The sequence below is a fragment of the Oncorhynchus kisutch genome, unplaced genomic scaffold (genome assembly GCF_002021735.2).
Source record: "Oncorhynchus kisutch isolate 150728-3 unplaced genomic scaffold, Okis_V2 Okis01b-Okis20b_hom, whole genome shotgun sequence".
NCBI classification, from domain to species: domain Eukaryota; kingdom Metazoa; phylum Chordata; class Actinopteri; order Salmoniformes; family Salmonidae; genus Oncorhynchus; species Oncorhynchus kisutch.
In genome coordinates, this window is record NW_022261978.1 from 9,752,885 (window position 1) to 9,772,480 (window position 19,596).

The 19,596-nt window shown below is 41.3% G+C and overlaps 1 protein-coding gene across 1 annotated transcript; it reads right to left on the reverse strand.

The window, feature by feature from the left end:
* Nucleotides 1-348: 348 nt before the first annotated feature.
* On the reverse strand, nt 349-18,325 carry LOC116358855 (gastrula zinc finger protein XlCGF57.1-like). Its single transcript, XM_031811102.1, has 2 exons — nt 17,639-18,325; nt 349-2,538 (listed from the first exon to the last, which is right to left on the reverse strand). Exons 1-2 carry the CDS (start codon nt 17,955-17,957, stop codon nt 848-850), a joined length of 2,010 nt encoding a protein of 669 aa, XP_031666962.1. The 5' UTR covers nt 17,958-18,325; the 3' UTR covers nt 349-847.
* Between the last annotated feature and the right edge of the window lie 1,271 nt (nt 18,326-19,596).

Here is a 19,596-nt window from a genome sequence, read left to right on the forward strand (position 1 = left end):
CAGAATGGTGTGGGTCGTAGCCCAACAACAGAATGGTGTGGGTCGTACCCCAACAACAGAATGGTGTGGGTCGTACCCCAACAACAGAATGGTGTGGGTCGTACCCCAACAACAGAATAGTGTGGGCGTACCCCAACAACAGAATGGTGTGGGTCGTACCCCAACAACAGAATGGTGTGGGTGTACCCCAACAACAGAATGGTGTGGGCGTACCCCAACAACAGAATAGTGTGGGTCGTACCCCAACAACAGAATAGTGTGGGCATACCCCAACAACAGAATGGTGTGGGCGTACCCCAACAACAGAATAGTGTGGGTGTACCCCAACAACAGAATAGTGTGGGTGTACCCCAACAACAGAATAGTGTGGGTCGTACCCCAACAACAGAATGGTGTGGGTCGTACCCCAACAACAGAATGGTGTGGGTCGTACCCCAACAACAGATTGGCTCATCCTCCGCAGGGAGGTAACGTGTTCTATGAGGAAATAGTATTTTTTTTAAACAGTCTGTTTGAGATACAAGTTTGAGGGTTTTTGAAGTGTCAATTTATGCTTTGGCCACAAATATGAGTATAGCATGTCTCAACATTATGTCGATGACTTTTTAAAGAAGAGTTTCACTGGACAGTTACTGTAAGAGAACGTTATTAATACTTGACTATTAAAATAAAGTTTCTGTTTCAAAACGGATCACTTTCTTTCCCGGTTCGGTTTCTGTTTCAAAACGGATCACTTTCTTTCCCGGTTCGGTTTCTGTTTCAAAACGGATCACTTTCTTTCCCGGTTCGGTTTCTGTTTCAAAACGGATCACTTTCTTTCCCGGTTCGGTTTCTGTTTCAAAACGGATCACTTTCTTTCCCGGTTCGGTTTCTGTTTCTTCATTGTTTTTGTTCTCACGCGGTTTTCTGTTCTGTTCTTCGAACTGTTTCCAACTCCTGGGGTCGTTGTTAAAACTGTGTGTGTTCTCTCGTGCCTTTTCAGGTTCACCAACTGGGTAAAATCCTTTCCACACTGCGGACAATGGAAAGACTTCTCTCCCGTGTGTATTTTCTCATGCCTTTTCAGGTTCCCTATCTGGGTAAAACCCTTTCCACACTGGGAACATTGGAAAGGCTTCTCTCTTGTGTGTGTTCTTTTATGGTCCTTCAGATTCCCTAACCGTGTAAAACCCTTCCCACACTGTGTGCATTGGAAAGTCTTCTTTCCTGTGTGTAATTTTTCATGTTTGTTTAGGTTCCCTAACTTGGTAAAATTCTTTCCACACATAGAGCAATGGTATGCTGTCTCCCATGTGTGTGTCCTTTCATGCTCCTTCAGGCTCCCTAACCTTTTAAAACTATTTCCACACTTGGAGCATTGGAATGGCTTCTCTCCTGTGTGTGTTCTCTCATGCTTTTTCAGGTTTCCTAACCATGTAAAATTCTTTCCACACTGCGAACATTGGAACGGCTTCTCTCCTGTGTGTACTCTTTTATGATCCTTCAGGTTCCCTAGCCGTGTAAAACCCTTCCCACACTGGGAGCATTGGAAAGGTTTCTCTCCTGTGTGTAATTGTTTATGTTTTTTTAGGTTCCCTAACTTGGTAAAATTCTTTCCACACAGAGAGCAATGGTAAGATGTCTCCCCTGTGTGTGCCCTTTCATGCACCTTCAAGCTCCCTAATTGTGTAAAATTCTTTCCACAATGGGAGCATTGGAACGGCTTTTCTCCTGTGTGTGTTCTCTCATGCTTTTTCAGGCTCCCTAACAGGGTAAAACCCTTTCCACACTGAGAACATTGGAAACGCTTCTCTCCTGTGTGTATTAATTTATGTTCGTTCAGGCTCCGTAACCGTGTAAAACTCTTTCCACACTGGGAACATTGGAATGGCTTCTCTCCTGTGTGTACTCTTTTGTGATCCTTCAGGTTCCCTAACCGTGTAAAACCCTTCCCACACTGGGAGCATTGGAAAGGCTTCTCTCCTGTGTGTAATTCTGTATGTTTTATTAGGTTCCTTAGCTTGGTAAAATCCTTTCCACACAGGGAGCAATGGTAAGATGTCTCCCCTGTGTGTGTCCTTTCATGCTCCTTCAAGCTCCCTAACTGTGGAAAACTCTTTCCACACTGGGAGCATTGGAACGGTTTCTCTCCCGTGTGTGTTCTCTCATGCTTTTTCAGGTTCCCTAACCACCTAAAGCCCTTTCCACACCGGGAGCATTGGAAAGGCTTCTCTCCTGTGTGTATTATTTTATGTTCTTTCAGGCTCCCTAACCGTGTAAAACTCTTTCCACATTGGGCACATTGGAAAGGTTTCTCTCCTGTGTGTATTCTCTCATGCCTTTTCAGGTTCCCTAACCGGGTAAAACTCTTTCCACATTGGGAACATTGTGAAATCTTCCCTCCTGTGTCTGTTCTATCATGACTTTTCAGCTTCCATAACCACTTAAAACTCTTTTTACACTGGGACCAGTGATGTCGTCTCACTGGTTTGGGCGTCTCTGGGTCTGGTTCCCCTGAAGGACTCTTCCTGCTGTCAGAGTGAGAGTCTGGTCTCTCTCCTGCCAAAGACAAACAGAGTATTTGGTTAAACAGAGAGATCTAAATTAAAGCTCCACATGATAAAACTGTAAAATTGAGGTTTAATCCAGACTAGATCGCTCATTATAAAATAGCAAATTTGAATCCTGGATGCTGATTGGTTGATTGCTTTAGTTATTCAAGATAATTAATGGGAAATGCCTGTTAACAGTTCCATTTGAATTACCCCTACACATCCACTGTCCCACAGCCTAGCCAGGCAAGTCATAAACTAATCTCCACTGTCCCACAGCCCTGCCAGGCAATTTATAAACTACTCTCCACAGTCCCACAGCCCTGCCAGGCAATTTATAAACTAATCTCCACTGTCCCACAGCCCTGCCAGGAAATTTATAAACTCATCTCCACTGTCCCACAGCCCAGCCAGGCAATTTATAAACTCATCTCCACTGTCCCACAGCCTAGCCAGGCCATTTATAAACTCATCTCCACTGTCCCACAGCCCTGCCAGGCAATTTATAAACTAACTCCACTGTCCCACAGCTCAGCCAGGCAATTTATAAACGAATCTCCACTGGACAAAAACAAATTTAGACATAATTACCCCGTGCTTCTAGTCCAGCATTTGGTTTGCAACAGAAGGGATTTGAATAAATAAACCTCTGCAACTGTTAGAACCATTTTGTCTGTAAAATAGAATGTGGCTAGAACTTATTGTGATGATTTAATATTGGACACTTTTTACCCTCATTATTTATATAGATACCAATATATATATATATATATATATATTATATACCAATATGAAATACCACCTGTTATACATCAACATCAATTACAACCTGTTCTACCACCAATATCAATTACAACCTGTTCTACCATCAATATCAATTACAACCTGTTTTATATCAATTACAACCTGTTTTACCACCGAAATCAATTACAACCTGTTCTACCACCAATATCAATTACAACCTGTTTTACCACCAAAATCAATTACAACCTGTTTTACCACCAACATCAATTACAACCTGTTTTACCACCAATATCAATTACAACCTGTTTTACCACCAAAATCAATTACAACCTGTTTTATATCAATATCAATTACAACCTGTTTTATATCAATTACAACCTGTTTTATATCAATTACAGCCTGTTTTATATCAATTACAGCCTGTTTTATATCAATTACAACCTGTTCTACCACCAATATCAATTACACCCTGTTTTATTTTTATATCAATTACAACCTGTTTTATATCAATTACAACCTGTTTTATCACCAATATCATTTACAACCTGTTTTATATCAATTACAACCTGTTTTATAACAATTACAGCCTGTTTTATATCAATTACAGCCTGTTTTATATCAATTACAACCTGTTCTACCACCAATATCAATTACAACCTGTTTTATATCAATTACAACCTGTTTTATATCAATTACAGCCTGTTTTATATCAATTACAGCCTGTTTTATATCAATTACAGCCTGTTTTATATCAATTACAACCTGTTTTATATCAATTACAGCCTGTTTTATATCAATTACAACCTGTTTTATATCAATTACAACCTGTTTTATATCAATTACAGCCTGTTTTATATCAATTACAGCCTGTTTTATATAAATTACAACCTGTTCTACCACCAATATCAATTACAACCTGTTTTATATCAATTACAACCTGTTTTAAATCAATTACAGCCTGTTTTATATCAATTACAGCCTGTTTTATATCAATTACAACCTGTTTTATATCAATTACAACCTGTTCTACCACCAATATCATTTACAACCTGTTCTACCACCAATATCAATTACAACCTGTTTTACCACCAATATCAATTACAACCTGTTTTACAACCTGTTTTACCACCAACATCAATTACAACCTGTTCTACCACCAAAATCAATTACAACCTGTTTTATATCAATATCAATTACAACCTGTTTTATATCAATTACAACCTGTTTTACCACCAATATCAATTACAACCTGTTTTATATTAATATCAATTACAGCCTGTTTTATATCATTTACAACCTGTTTTATATCAATTACAACCTGTTTTATATCAATTACAGCCTGTTTTATATCAATTACAACCTGTTTTATATCAATTACAGCCTGTTTTATATCAATTACAACATGTTTTATATCAATTACAGCCTGTTTTATATCAATTACAGCCTGTTTTATATCAATTACAACCTGTTTTATATCAATTACAACCTGTTTTATATCAATTACAGCCTGTTTTATATCAATTACAACCTGTTCTACCACCAATATCAATTACAACATGTTTTATATCAATTACAACCTGTTTTATATCAATTACAACCTGTTCTACCATCAATATTATCAGTGTAGATGAAGGGGAGGAGACAGGTTAAAGAAGGATTTTTAAGCCTTGAGACAACTGAGACATGGATTGTGTATGTGTGCCATTCAGAGGGTGAATGGGCAAGACACAATACTTCAGTGTCTTTGAAAGGTGTATGGTTGTAGGTACAAAGCACACCGGTTCGTGTCAAGAACTGAACTTTCCTGTGTTTATCAAGAATGGTCCACCACCAAAAGGACATCCAGACAAATTGACACAACTGTGGGAAGCATTCATGGGGCAGCAAACCTGTGGAATGCTTTCGACACCTTGAAGAGCCTCGATATACAGTGCCTTCAGAAAGTATTCAGACCCCTTCACTTTTTCCACATTTTGTTCGTTACAGCCTTATTCTAAAATTGATTTAATAAATAAAAATCCTCAGCAATCTACACACACTACCCCAAAATGACAAAGCAAAAAACATTTTTTATTTTTTATTTTTGCAAATGTATTACAAATAAAAAACAGAAATACCTTATTTACATAATTATTCAGACCCTTTGCGATGATACTTCGAAATTGACCTCAGATGCATCCTGTTTCCATTGATCATCCTTGAGACGTTTCTACAACTTGATTGGAGTCCACCTGTGGTCATTTCAATTGATTGGACATGATATGGAAAGGCACATACCTAGGGCATTTTGGGGAATATTCAGAGGTGGAAACCTTCCGTGGGAATATGGGAATTAACGGGAATATATGGGAATTTGCGGAAATATATGCAAATGCATATTAATACAGTGGCTGTCACGTTCTGACCTCTTTTTATGTCTTTGTGTTAGGTTGGTCAGGGCGTGAGTTGGGTTGTCTATGTTCTTTGTTATGTCTTTGTGTTAGGTTGGTCAGGGCGTGAGTTGGGTTGTCTATGTTCTTTTTTATGTCTTTGTGTTAGGTTGGTCAGGGTGTGAGTTGGGTTGTCTATGTTCTTTTTTATGTCTTTGTGTTAGGTTGGTCAGGGCGTGAGTTGGGTTGTCTATGTTCTTTTTTATGTCTTTGTGTTAGGTTGGTCAGGGCGTGAGTTGGGTTGTCTATGTTCTTTGTTATGTCTTTGTGTTAGGTTGGTCAGGGCGTGAGTTGGGTTGTCTATGTTCTTTTTTCTATGTTATATTTTCTCCGTGTTTGGCCTAGTATGGTTCTCAATCAGAGGCAGGTGTCGTTCGTTGTCTCTGATTGAGAATCATACTTAGGTAGCCTTTGTTTTGTGGGTGATTATTTTCTGTTTAGTGTTTTCTGCACCTTAGGTTTCCCAGACCCTGCCGATGAAAAACATCAGCATGATGCTGCCACCACTATGGGGATGGTGACTCTTGGGGTGATGAGAGGTGTCTGGTTTGCGCCAGACATAGCATTTTCCTTGATGGCCAAAAAGCACAATTTTAGTCTCATCTGGTATGTCTGTTTCGGTTTTTCACAGTTATTTTGTATTTCAGTGTTCAGTAATAAAACATCATGAACACGCTGCGCATTGGTCCGATATTTCATACTCGTCGTCAGACGACGAAGACAACCGTTACAGTGGCTTTGCGAAAGTATTCACCCCCTTGGCATTTTTTTTCTTCTATTTTGTTGCCTTACAACCTGGAATTAAAATAGATTTTGGGGGGGATTGTATCACTTGATTAACACAACATGCCTACCACTTTGAAGATTCAAAATATTTTTTATTGTGAAAAAAACAAGAAATAACACCAAAAAATAAAACGTGAGCGTGCATAGCTATTCACCCCCCAAAGTCAGTACTTTGTAGAGCCCTTTTGCAGCAATTACAGCTGCAAGTCTCTTGGGGTATGTCTCTATAAGCTTGGCACATCTAGCCACTGAGATTTTTTCCCATTCTTCAAGGCAAAACTGCTCCAGCTCCTTCAAGTTGGATGGGTTCTGCTGGTGTTCAACAATCTTTAAGTCATACCACAGATTCTCAATTGGATTGAGGTCTGGGCTTTGACTAGGCCATTCCAAGACATGTAGATGTTTCCCCTTAAACCACTCAAGTGTTGCTTTAGCAGTATGCTTAGGGTCATTGTCCTGCTGGAAGGTGAACCTCCGTCCCAGTCTCAAATCTCTGGAAGACTGAAACAGGGTTCCCCAAGAATTACCCTGTATTTAGCGCCATCCATCATTCCTTCAATCCTGACCAGTTTCCCAGACCCTGCCGATGAAAAACATCAGCATGATGCTGCCACCACTATGCTTCACTATGGGGATGGTGTTCTTGGGGTGATGAGAGGTGTCTGGTTTGCGCCAGACACAGCATTTTCCTTGATGGCCAAAAAGCACAATTTTAGTCTCATCTGACCAGAGTACCTTCTTCCATATGTTCGGGGAGTCTCCCATATGCCTTTTGGTGAACTCCAAAAGTGTTAGCTTATTTTTTTCTTTAAGCAATGGCTTTTTTCTGGACACTCTTCCATAAAGCTCAACTCCAATCTCCGCTGTGAAGCTTTGCAGCTCCTTCAGGGCTATCTTTGGTCTCGTTGTTGCCTCTCTGATTAATGCCCTCCTTGCCTGGTCCATGAGTTTTGGTGGGCGGCACCCTCTTGGCAGGTTTGTTGTGGTGCCATACTCTTTCCTTTTTACAATAATGGATTTAATGGTGCTCCGTGGGATGTTCAAAGTTTTGTATATTTTTTATAAACCAACCTTATTCTGTTCCTATCCACAACTTTGTCCCTGACCTGTTTGGAGAGCTCCTTGGTCTTCATGGTGTCGCTTGCTTGGTGGTGCCCCTTGCTTAGACTCTGGGGCCTTTCAGAAGAGGTGTATATTTCCTGAGATCATGTGACACTTAAATAAAGTCCACCTGTGTGCAATCTAACTAATTATGTGACTTCTGAAGGTAATTGGTTGCACCAGATCTTATTGAGGGGCTTCGTAGCATTGGGGGTGAATAACATTTAGCACAGCAGATCTTATTGAGGGAATTCGTAGCATTGGGGGTGAATAACATTTAGCACACCAGATCTTATTGAGGGGATTTGTAGCATTGGGGGTGAATAACATTTAGCACACCAGATCTTATTGAGGGGATTCGTAGCATTGGGGGTGAATAACATTTAGCACACCAGATCTTATTGAGGGGCTTCGTAGCATTGGGGGTGAATAACATTTAGCACACCAGATCTTATTGAGGGGCTTCGTAGCATTGGGGGTGAATAACATTTAGCACACCAGATCTTATTGAGGGGCTTCGTAGCATTGGGCTGAATAACATTTAGCACACCAGATCTTATTGAGGGGCTTCGTAGCATTGGGGGTGAATAACATTTAGCACACCAGATCTTATTGAGGGGATTCGTAGCATTGGGGGTGAATAACATTTAGCACACCAGATCTTATTGAGGGGATTCGTAGCATTGGGGGTGAATAACATTTAGCACACCAGATCTTATTGAGGGGCTTCGTAGCATTGGGGGTGAATAACATTTAGCACACCAGATCTTATTGAGGGGCTTCGTAGCATTGGGGGTGAATAACATTTAGCACGCCAGATCTTATTGAGGGGATTCGTAGCATTGGGGGTGAATAACATTTAGCACACCAGATCTTATTGAGGGGCTTCGTAGCATTGGGGGTGAATAACATTTAGCACACCAGATCTTATTGAGGGGATTCGTAGCATTGGGGGTGAATAACATTTAGCACACCAGATCTTATTGAGGGGATTCGTAGCATTGGGGGTGAATAACATTTAGCACACCAGATCTTATTGAGGGGATTCGTAGCATTGGGGGTGAATAACATTTAGCACACCAGATCTTATTGAGGGGATTCGTAGCATTGGGGGTGAATAACATTTAGCACACCAGATCTTATTGAGGGGATTCGTAGCATTGGGGGTGAATAACATTTAGCACACCAGATCTTATTGAGGGGATTCGTAGCATTGGGGGTGAATAACATTTAGCACACCAGATCTTATTGAGGGGATTCGTAGCATTGGGGGTGAATAACATTTAGCACACCAGATCTTATTGAGGGGATTCGTAGCATTGGGGGTGAATAACATTTAGCACACCAGATCTTATTGAGGGGATTCGTAGCATTGGGGGTGAATAACATTTAGCACACCAGATCTTATTGAGGGGATTCGTAGCATTGGGGGTGAATAACATTTAGCACACCACATCTTATTGAGGGGATTCGTAGCATTGGGGGTGAATAACATTTAGCACACCAGATCTAATTGAGGGGATTCGTAGCATTGGGGGTGAATAACATTTAGCACACCAGATCTTATTGAGGGGATTCGTAGCATTGGGGGTGAATAATATTTAGCACACCAGATCTTATTGAGGGGATTCGTAGCATTGGGTGTGAATAACATTTAGCACACCAGATCTTATTGAGGGGCTTCGTAGCATTGGGGGTGAATAACATTTAGCACACCAGATCTTATTGAGGGGCTTCGTAGCATTGGGGGTGAATAACATTTAGCACACCAGATCTTATTGAGGGGATTCGTAGCATTGGGGGTGAATAACATTTAGCACACCAGATCTTATTGAGGGGATTCGTAGCATTGGGGGTGAATAACATTTAGCACACCAGATCTTATTGAGGGGCTTCGTAGCATTGGGGGTGTATAACATTTAGCACACCACATCTTATTGAGGGGATTCGTAGCATTGGGGGTGAATAACATTTAGCACACCAGATCTTATTGAGGGGATTCGTAGCATTGGGGGTGAATAACATTTAGCACACCAGATCTTATTGAGGGGATTCGTAGCATTGGGGGTGAATAACATTTAGCACACCAGATCTTATTGAGGGGATTCGTAGCATTGGGGGTGAATAATATTTAGCACACCAGATCTTATTGAGGGGATTCGTAGCATTGGGGGTGAATAACATTTAGCACACCAGATCTTATTGAGGGGCTTCGTAGCATTGGGGGTGAATAACATTTAGCACACCAGATCTTATTGAGGGGATTCGTAGCATTGGGGGTGAATAACATTTAGCACACCAGATCTTATTGAGGGGCTTCATAGCATTGGGGGTGAATAACATTTAGCACACCAGATCTTATTGAGGGGATTCGTAGCATTGGGGGTGAATAACATTTAGCACACCAGATCTTATTGAGGGGATTCGTAGCATTGGGGGTGAATAACATTTAGCACACCAGATCTTATTGAGGGGATTCGTAGCATTGGGGGTGAATAACATTTAGCACGCACCACTTTTCCGTATTTTTAAACATGTCTTTAATTTTAAAACATATTATTTTTGAAATTTCACTTCACCAATTTGGACTATTTTGTGTCTGTCCAGTACATGAAATAAAAAAAATACAAATCTATTTAAATTACAGGTTGTAATGCAACAAAATAGGAAAAAACGCCAAGGGGGATGAATACTTTTGCAAGGCACTGTACCATTTAAATGTAGATGTTTTTTTCATTAGATATATTTACCATGCTATATTATATATATCATATTATACGGAGACGGAAACATAAACCTTTTACCTTATCATAAGTAGACATGATTACAAATGATTAAATCCTTCCATATTATACGGAGACGGAAACATAAACCTTTTACCTTATCATAAGTAGACATGATTACAAATGATTAAATCCTTCCAATATAAATAAATAAAAACAATTTAGTTCCCGAATTTAACTTTTATTAAATGAGTTGACTCTTAGAAACCAAAGGTAAACTACTGATGATGCGCTCCCCAAATTTCACCAGGCTCACTGTTGATGAACTCTTGGAAGTGCTTGCACAAAGGATAGTAACATCTCATCCTGTGTTCTTGGAATCACATGGAATGATTTCACTTAACAGCAAAGGAAAGGGAATTTTGAATGATCCCCAATGATCCATCGCATCTCCCAAAAACATTTTCAACATACATCTGTAAAATGATAGTCTAGAAACTAAAGCTTTGTTTGTTTTTCTCTCAGGCTTCCATGTCTTCTCCCTGGACCTCCTCAATGTCCACCTCTTGAACATCAGACTCTGAAGGCCTCATCTTCACTGTCACTTTCCAACCTTGTTGAGGATGGCTCGTTGTCAGGCTCAAAAAGCCTCAAATTTGCCCGGATGGCCACACATTTTTCAACCATTGTATTGGTCAGCCTGTTGCATGGTTTGGTGTGTGTGTTCCTAAACAAGGACCAGTTGCGCTCTGTGGGGGCTGATGTTGGTGGGATTTGGAGGATGATGTAGGCAACAGGGGAAAGAGCCTCAGATCCACAAAGTCCCTTCCACCAGGTGGCTGATGAGATATGTTGGCACGACTGCCATATTGCATCTCCATCCCAAAGCCCTTCCTTGGAAGTGACCTTTGCCAGACTGCCAAGAACCTTGCCCTCATCCAGGCCAAGGTGGTGAGACACGGTAGTGATGACACCATAGGCATTGTTGGTCTCTGCAGCAGACAGGATGCTCTTGCCAGCATAATTGGGGTCCAACATGCTGCGGCGTGTCTGGGCTTCAGGCAGAAGTCTTCACACTTTTTGAGGTTTTTCAGAACTGTAGTTTCCTCTGCTTGGAGCAACAGTGAAGTGGGCAGGGCAGTACGGATTTCTTCTCTTACTCTGCAAGCAGAGTCTGAACATCAGACAGGATGGCATTGTCTCCCTCAATCTGTGCAATGACTACTGCTATAGGTTTCAGGAGTTTCAGGCTGCTTACCACTCTCTCCCAAAATACATAATCCAGGAGTATCCTCTTGATGGGGTTGTCCATATCGGCAGACTGTGATATGGCCATTTCATGGAGAGACTCCTTCCCCTCCAGGAGACTGTCAAACATGATGACAACACCACCCTAACGGGTGTTGCTGGGCAGCTTCAATGTGGTGCTCTTATTCTTCTCACTTTGCTTGGTGAGGTAGATTGCTGCTATAACTTGATGACCCTTCAAATACCTAACCATTTCCTTGGCTCTCTTGTAGTGTATCGATTGTTTTCAGTGCCATGATGTCCTTGAGGAGCATATTCAATGCATGAGCAGCACAGCCAATGGGAGCCAATCCTCCACTTTAGACCAATCAGCCTTCATGTTCACAGCATTGTCTGTCACCAGTGCAAATACCTTCTGTGGTCCAAGGTCTTTGATGACTGCCTTCAACTCATCTGCAATGTAGAGACCGGTGTGTCTGTTGTCCCTTTTGTCTGTGCTTGCTTGACCTTCACTTGAACTCTGTTGAACTCTACATTCAGCAAATGAGTAGGTAAAGCATGTCTGGTTGGAGGGGTGTATGCTGGGCGAAGAACATTCAGAAATCTCTTCCAATACACATTGCCTGTGAGCATCAGAGGTGAACCAGTTGCATACACAGCTCGAGCAAGACATTCATCAGCATTTTCTCTGATTATGTTCCTCCATTGAGTCAAAAATACTTCTGATTCCAGGAGGACCATGAGCTGTTGCTATCGATAAAGGTGTCTGATTCTTCATTTTCACCTCGAATAGAAGTAGAGGGACTTTTGTCAGAGGTTGCTTGTTGTGAGCACTGAGGGAACTTCATGCACTTGTCCAGATGATTCTGCATCTTTGTTGCATTCTTTACATATCATTTGGCAGAGTATTTACAAATGTACACAGTTTTTCCTTCTACATTAGCTGCAGTGTGTCACGACTTCCACCGAAGTTGGCTCTCCTGCCTGTTCGGGTGGTGCTCGGCGGTCGTCGTCACCGGCCTACTAGCCGCCACCGATCCCTTTTTCGTTGTCTATTGGTTTTGTCTTATTAGTTGCACTTGTGTCTATTTGTTTTGTCTTATTAGTTGCACCTGTGTCTATTTGTGTGCTTGATGGGCTTCTTTATTTAAAGTACGTTTACCTGCCCAATCCGTGCAGGATTACTCATATGTTACGTGTGTATGTTTTTTTGGTGTTCATGCTCTGGACCTGGTACCCTGTTGTGTTGGGTTGGTCCACATTTTCCGCACCCACCATAATTTGCAAATAAATAAATAAAAAATCCTACAATGTGATTTTCTGGATTTTTTTTTCTAACATAGTCTGTCATAGTTGAAGTGTACCTATGATGAAAATTACAGGCCTCTCTCATCTTTTTAAGTGGGAGAACTTGCACAATTGGTGGCTGAGTAAATGCTTTTGTACCTGTTTCCTCCAGCATCTTCACATGGTCCTTTGCTGTTGTTCTGGGATTGATTTGCACTTTTCTCACCAAAGTCATGTGTCTCTAGAAGTGGAATCTGTCTGGGTGTTATATAATGTGTGTCTCTAGAGGTGGAATCTGTCTGGGTGTTATAATATATATATATATAATGTGTATCTCTGGCTGTGTGTCTGTTATGGGATTTTTTATGAATAATGACTAAATGAGGTATACGGCAAGAATTCTACCCTGTCTGAAGGGTTATATGACATGTACCTAGGAAGAAATGTCATTCTTGTAGTGTTCAATAATGTGTGTTCATTAGGAAGGGGTTATATGACATGTACCTAGGAAGGGGTTATATGACATGTACCCAGGAAGGGGTTATATGACATGTACCTAGGAAGGGGTTATATGACATGTACCTAGGAAGGGGTTATGTGACATCTACCTAGGAAGGGGTTATATGACATGTACCTAGGAAGGGGTTATATGACATGTACCTAGGAAGGGGTTATATGACATGTACCTAGGAAGGGGTTATATGACATGTACCTAGGAAGGGGTTATATGACATGTACCTAGGAAGGGGTTATATGACATGTACCTAGGAAGAAATTAATGTATGTGGAGAAAGAGAACGGAGAGGAGCATTAACCTGTGTTTGAACCGATCGGGATGTAAATCTGGGGAGATAAGACAGGACAGGGAGAGCCCCTCCAGAGCTCTAGTATCTGGGGGAGCCTGGAACTGTCAGCTGAGTGGTTATAAACTGTGGTGAGACTCATGAGAAAATCCCTATGTATGTGTGTATGTATATGCGTAGGTTAGGATGGTATAAAAGGAATGTATTTGTGTATAAACTGCAGAGCTCTCGCAAGTAAATCGGGATCTGATCAAATGTGAGCTGGGAATTCTGTCTGTTTTATTTCAGACCAGGACTTTACAACCTCTGGGTCTCAGACAGATAAAGATCATTGTAATTTATGAACATTGATTACAACATTACTGAACAGTGTCCTAAAGTGCGCAGCCACCAAAAAATAGTCCTCGGTTTAAAATTTCACTACCGAGTTCCAACTGCCTCTGGAAGCAACGTCCCCTTGTCTGTTTGTTCGCGATCAAAACGCAACACAATCTACACCGGTCATAGAAGGATAAATCAAATGCATTTACTCAATAAAAATTAATGGAAATATGTTGGTCATCTTTTAAATATATATATATATAACTGTTTTATAAAGAAAGAAGAAACCTGCGTTCATTAACAGAACGTTCCAGATCCCTCCTCTCCACGTCGTCCTTAAGAACAGCCCTCAGTGTGTTGGAACATTAACTAACAGAACGTTCCAGATCCCTCCTCTCCACGTCGTCCTTAAGAACAGCCCTCAGTGTGTTGGAACATTAACTAACAGAACGTTCCAGATCCCTCCTCTCCACGTCGTCCTTAAGAACAGCCCTCAGTGTGTTGGAACATTAACTAACAGAACGTTCCAGATCCCTCCTCTCCACGTCGTCCTTAAGAACAGCCCTTAGAACATTAACTAACAGAACGTTCCAGATCCCTCCTCTCCACGTCGTCCTTAAGAACAGCCCTCAGAACATTAACTAACAGAACGTTCCAGATCACTCCTCTCCACGTCGTCCTTAAGAACAGCCCTCAGTGTGTTGGAACATTAACTAACAGAACGTTCCAGATCCCTCCTCTCCACGTCGTCCTTAAGAACAGCCCTCAGAACATTAACTAACAGAACGTTCCAGATCCCTCCTCTCCACGTCGTCCTTAAGAACAGCCCTCAGTGTGTTGGAACATTAACTAACAGAACGTTCCAGATCCCTCCTCTCCACGTCGTCCTTAAGAACAGCCCTCAGTGTGTTGGAACATTAACTAACAGAACGTTCCAGATCACTCCTCTCCACGTCGTCCTTAAGAACAGCCCTCAGTGTGTTGGAACATTAACTAACAGAACGTTCCAGATCCCTCCTCTCCACGTCGTCCTTAAGAACAGCTCTCAGTGTGTTGGAACATTAACTAACAGAACGTTCCAGATCACTCCTCTCCACGTCGTCCTTAAGAACAGCCCTCAGTGTGTTGGAACATTAACTAACAGAACGTTCCAGATCCCTCCTCTCCACGTCGTCCTTAAGAACAGCCCTCAGTGTGTTGGAACATTAACTAACAGAACGTTCCAGATCCCTCCTCTCCACGTCGTCCTTAAGAACAGCCCTCAGTGTGTTGGAACATTAACTAACAGAACGTTCCAGATCACTCCTCTCCACGTCGTCCTTAAGAACAGCCCTTAGAACATTAACTAACAGAACGTTCCAGATCCCTCCTCTCCACGTCGTCCTTAAGAACAGCCCTTAGAACATTAACTAACAGAACGTTCCAGATCCCTCCTCTCCACGTCGTCCTTAAGAACAGCCCTCAGTGTGTTGGAACATTAACTAACAGAACGTTCCAGATCCCTCCTCTCCACGTCGTCCTTAAGAACAGCCCTCAGTGTGTTGGAACATTAACTAACAGAACGTTCCAGATCCCTCCTCTCCACGTCGTCCTTAAGAACAGCCCTCAGTGTGTTGGAACATTAACTAACAGAACGTTCCAGATCCCTCCTCTCCACGTCGTCCTTAAGAACAGCCCTCAGTGTGTTGGAACATTAACTAACAGAACGTTCCAGATCACTCCTCTCCACGTCGTCCTTAAGAACAGCCCTCAGTGTGTTGGAACATTAACTAACAGAACGTTCCAGATCCCTCCTCTCCACGTCGTCCTTAAGAACAGCCCTTAGAACATTAACTAACAGAACTTTCCAGATCCCTCCTCTCCACGTCGTCCTTAAGAACAGCCCTTAGAACATTAACTAACAGAACGTTCCAGATCCCTCCTCTCCACGTCGTCCTTAAGAACAGCCCTCAGTGTGTTGGAACATTAACTAACAGAACGTTCCAGATCCCTCCTCTCCACGTCGTCCTTAAGAACAGCCCTCAGTGTGTTGGAACATTAACTAACAGAACGTTCCAGATCACTCCTCTCCACGTCGTCCTTAAGAACAGCCCTCAGTGTGTTGGAACATTAACTAACAGAACGTTCCAGATCACAATGATCCTTCCTCGTCTCGATTCTGTCCTCTTCATCATTTGAAATCAGACACGAGTGGTATGGTATCATAGATATTTAAAATCAGATCAGTCCTATAACTGAACAACGACGGACCTAATACTAACCCGATTTGATATTTAATCATGTTTTTTTTAAATAATAACTTTTCTCTCATGGGATGTCGAGTACAGAGACTGAGCAAAACAACAGAGACATTCAGAGCACAACAGAGACATTCAGAGCACAACAGAGATATTCAGAGCACAACAGAGATATTCAGAGCACAACAAAGACATTCAGAGCACAACAGAGACATTCAGAGCACAACAGAGATATTCAGAGCACAACAGAGACATTCAGAGCACAACAGAGATATTCAGAGCACAACAGAGATATTCAGAGCACAACAGAGATATTCAGAGCACAACAGAGATATTCAGAGCACAACAGAGATATTCAGAGCACAACAGAGATATTCAGAGCACAACAGAGATATTCAGAGCACAACAGAGATATTCAGAGCACAACAGAGATATTCAGAGCACAACAAAGACATTCAGAGCACAACAAAGACATTCAGAGCACAACAGAGACATTCAGAGCACAACAGAGATATTCAGAGCACAACAGAGACATTCAGAGCACAACAGAGACATTCAGAGCACAACAGAGATATTCAGAGCACAACAGAGACATTCAGAGACGGTTTAAAAATAAATAAAAGCATCTTATCCATTAACATTTTGTTCACTCTTTTGTAGCTTTTTCCAATTCCGACAGTACAGAACAACATATCCAAGAGTATAATATCCTTCTAAAAGCACACGTTAGTTTAACAACTTACTGGTGTTTTATTAGATAATACTCACTGTATTTACTGGTGTTAATCAGATCAATGCCCCTGTTTTATTAGATAATACTCACTGTAATTACTGGTGTTAATCAGATCAATGCCCCTGTTTTATTAGATAATACTCACTGTAATTACTGGTGTTAATAATATCAATGCCCCTGTTTTATTAGATAATACTCACTGTAATTACTGGTGTTAATCAGATCAATGTCCCTGTTTTATAAGATAGTACTCACTGTAATTACTGGTGTTAATCAGATCAATGCCCCTGTTTTATAAGATAATACTCACTGTAATTACTGGTGTTAATAATATCAATGCCCCTGTTTTATAAGATAGTACTCACTGTAATTACTGGTGTTAATCAGATCAATGTCCCTGTTTTATAAGATAGTACTCACTGTATTTACTGGTGTTAATCAGATCAATGTCCATGTTTCATAAGATAATACTCACTGTAATTACTGGTGTTAATCAGATCAATGTCCCTGTTTTATTAGATAATACTCACTGTAATTACTGGTGTTAATCAGATCAATGTCCCTGTTTTATAAGATAGTACTCACTGTAATTACTGGTGTTAATCAGATCAATGTCCCTGTTTTATAAGATAATACTCACTGTACTTACTGGTGTTAATCAGATCAATGTCCCTGTTTTATAAGATAGTACTCACTGTATTCACTGGTGTTAATCAGATCTCCAGTCTTCTGTTCTTCTTCGTCCTCCAATGTGACAGTAATCTCCCCCTCTTCCTTCTCTCCAAAAACGTCTTCCTCTTCTTTCACTGTAACAGTCATCTCCCCCTCCTCCTCTCCAAAAACGTCTTCCTCTTCTTTCACTGTAACAGTCATCTCCCCCTCCTCTTCCTCCTTCAATCCAAAAACGTCTTCCTCTTCTTTCACTGTGACAGTCTTCTCCCCCTCCTTTATTCCAAAAACTGCAGCCTCCTCTTTCTCTTCCTTCTCCTCTTCTTCTTTCACGGTAGTCAACATCCTCCTCCTCTTTCACTCTGAAAGCGTCTTCCTTTTATTTCACTGTAACAGCCTCCTCGAAACCCTCTTTCTCCGTGTAGCAGACCTCTTCTTTAGCAACTGGGGGAGAGTAGCTTTGTGACTTTATGGTCGATGATGTTAGCTAGCTAGCTAGTTAGCGTTAGCCTAGTCCTACTGCTAAGTTAACCAGCTAGCTAGAGAATCTAACAACGTTAAATATTATATTAAATGTAATAATAGCTTGATGACAACAACCAAAAATATGTGTTTTTAAACAACAGTGGCGTATATATACGCCAGAAAGCTTCTAAAGAGCTCCAATATTTCGGCCCTGTTGGTTAGTAAGCTCCCGAGATGGCTGAACTGTTCATGTTGATGACGCGCTCCGTCCACTAGAATACACGTCACACTCTGGCAGCGTCGCCTGAAAGACGCACATCGCGATCTGCTGACTGGAGTGAGAAACGCAGTTGAGAGAAGTTTTATTTTATTTCGATAACATTTTTCTTTTTATGTAATGTTTTTTCATTAAATAATATTCTTTTATTTAGACGTACAAAGGAAAAGGGTGTGTGTTTGATTGATTGGTGCTGATTTGAAATGAGTGAGATGATAGTGCAAAACAATCCTAACTGCATCCCCAGGCCCTGGTATATCACCAGACTGCATACAAACCTAACTGCATCCCCAGGCCCTGGTATATCACCAGACTGCATACAAACCTAACTGCATCCCCAGGCCCTGGTATATCACCAGACTGCATACAAACCTAACTGAATCCCCAGTCCTTGGTATATCAACAGACTGCATACAAACCTAACTGAATCCCCAGTCCTTGGTATATCAACAGACTGCATACAAACCTAACTGCATCCCCGGTCCCTGGTATCTCATCAGACAGTACTATCATCATAAGCTGCACAAGAACTCACTACTGTAATGGTCCAGGTTACAAAGTGGCTCAGTGACTCGTGTTTGCATCTCAATGTGAAAAAAACTGTTTGCATGTTCTTCACAAAGAGGGCAACAGATGCTACTGAGCCAGATGTCTATGTGTCAGGGGAGAAGCTCCAGGTGGTATCCGATTACCTTGGCATCATACTTGATTCCAACCTCTCTTTTAAAAAGCATGTGAAAAAGGTCATTCAAATAACCAAATTCAACCTAGCTAATTTCAGATTTATACGAAATTGTTTGACTACAGAGGTAGCAAAACTGTACTTCAAATCTATGATACTCCCCCACTTAACATACTGTTTGACTAGTTGGGCCCAAGCTTGCTGTACAACATTAAAACCTATTCAGTCTGTCTACAAACAGGCTCTCAAAGTGCTTGATAGGAAGCCCAATAGCCATCATCATTGTCACATCCTTAGAAAGCATGAGCTATTGAGTTGGGAAAATCTTGTGCAATACACCGACGCATGTCTTGTATTCAAGATCCTCAATGGCCTGGCTCCCCCTCCACTCAATATTTTTGTTAAACAGAAAACCCAGACATATGGCAGCAGATCCACAAGGTCTGCCATGAGAGGTGACTGTATAGTTCCCCTAAGGAAAAGCACCTTTAGTAAATCTGCATTCTCTGTGAGAGCTTCCCATGTCTGGAATACACTGCCATCAGACACACATAACTGCA

Coding starts and splice junctions, on each gene's coding strand:
- LOC116358855 (XM_031811102.1), bottom strand. CDS start 17,957: ATGTTGACTACCGTGAAAGAAGAAGAGGAGAAGGAAGAGAAAGAGGAG. Junction 2,539..17,638: donor GATTAACACCAGTGAATACA/GTGAGTACTATC, acceptor TGTCTTTGGCAG/GAGAGAGACCAGACTCTCAC.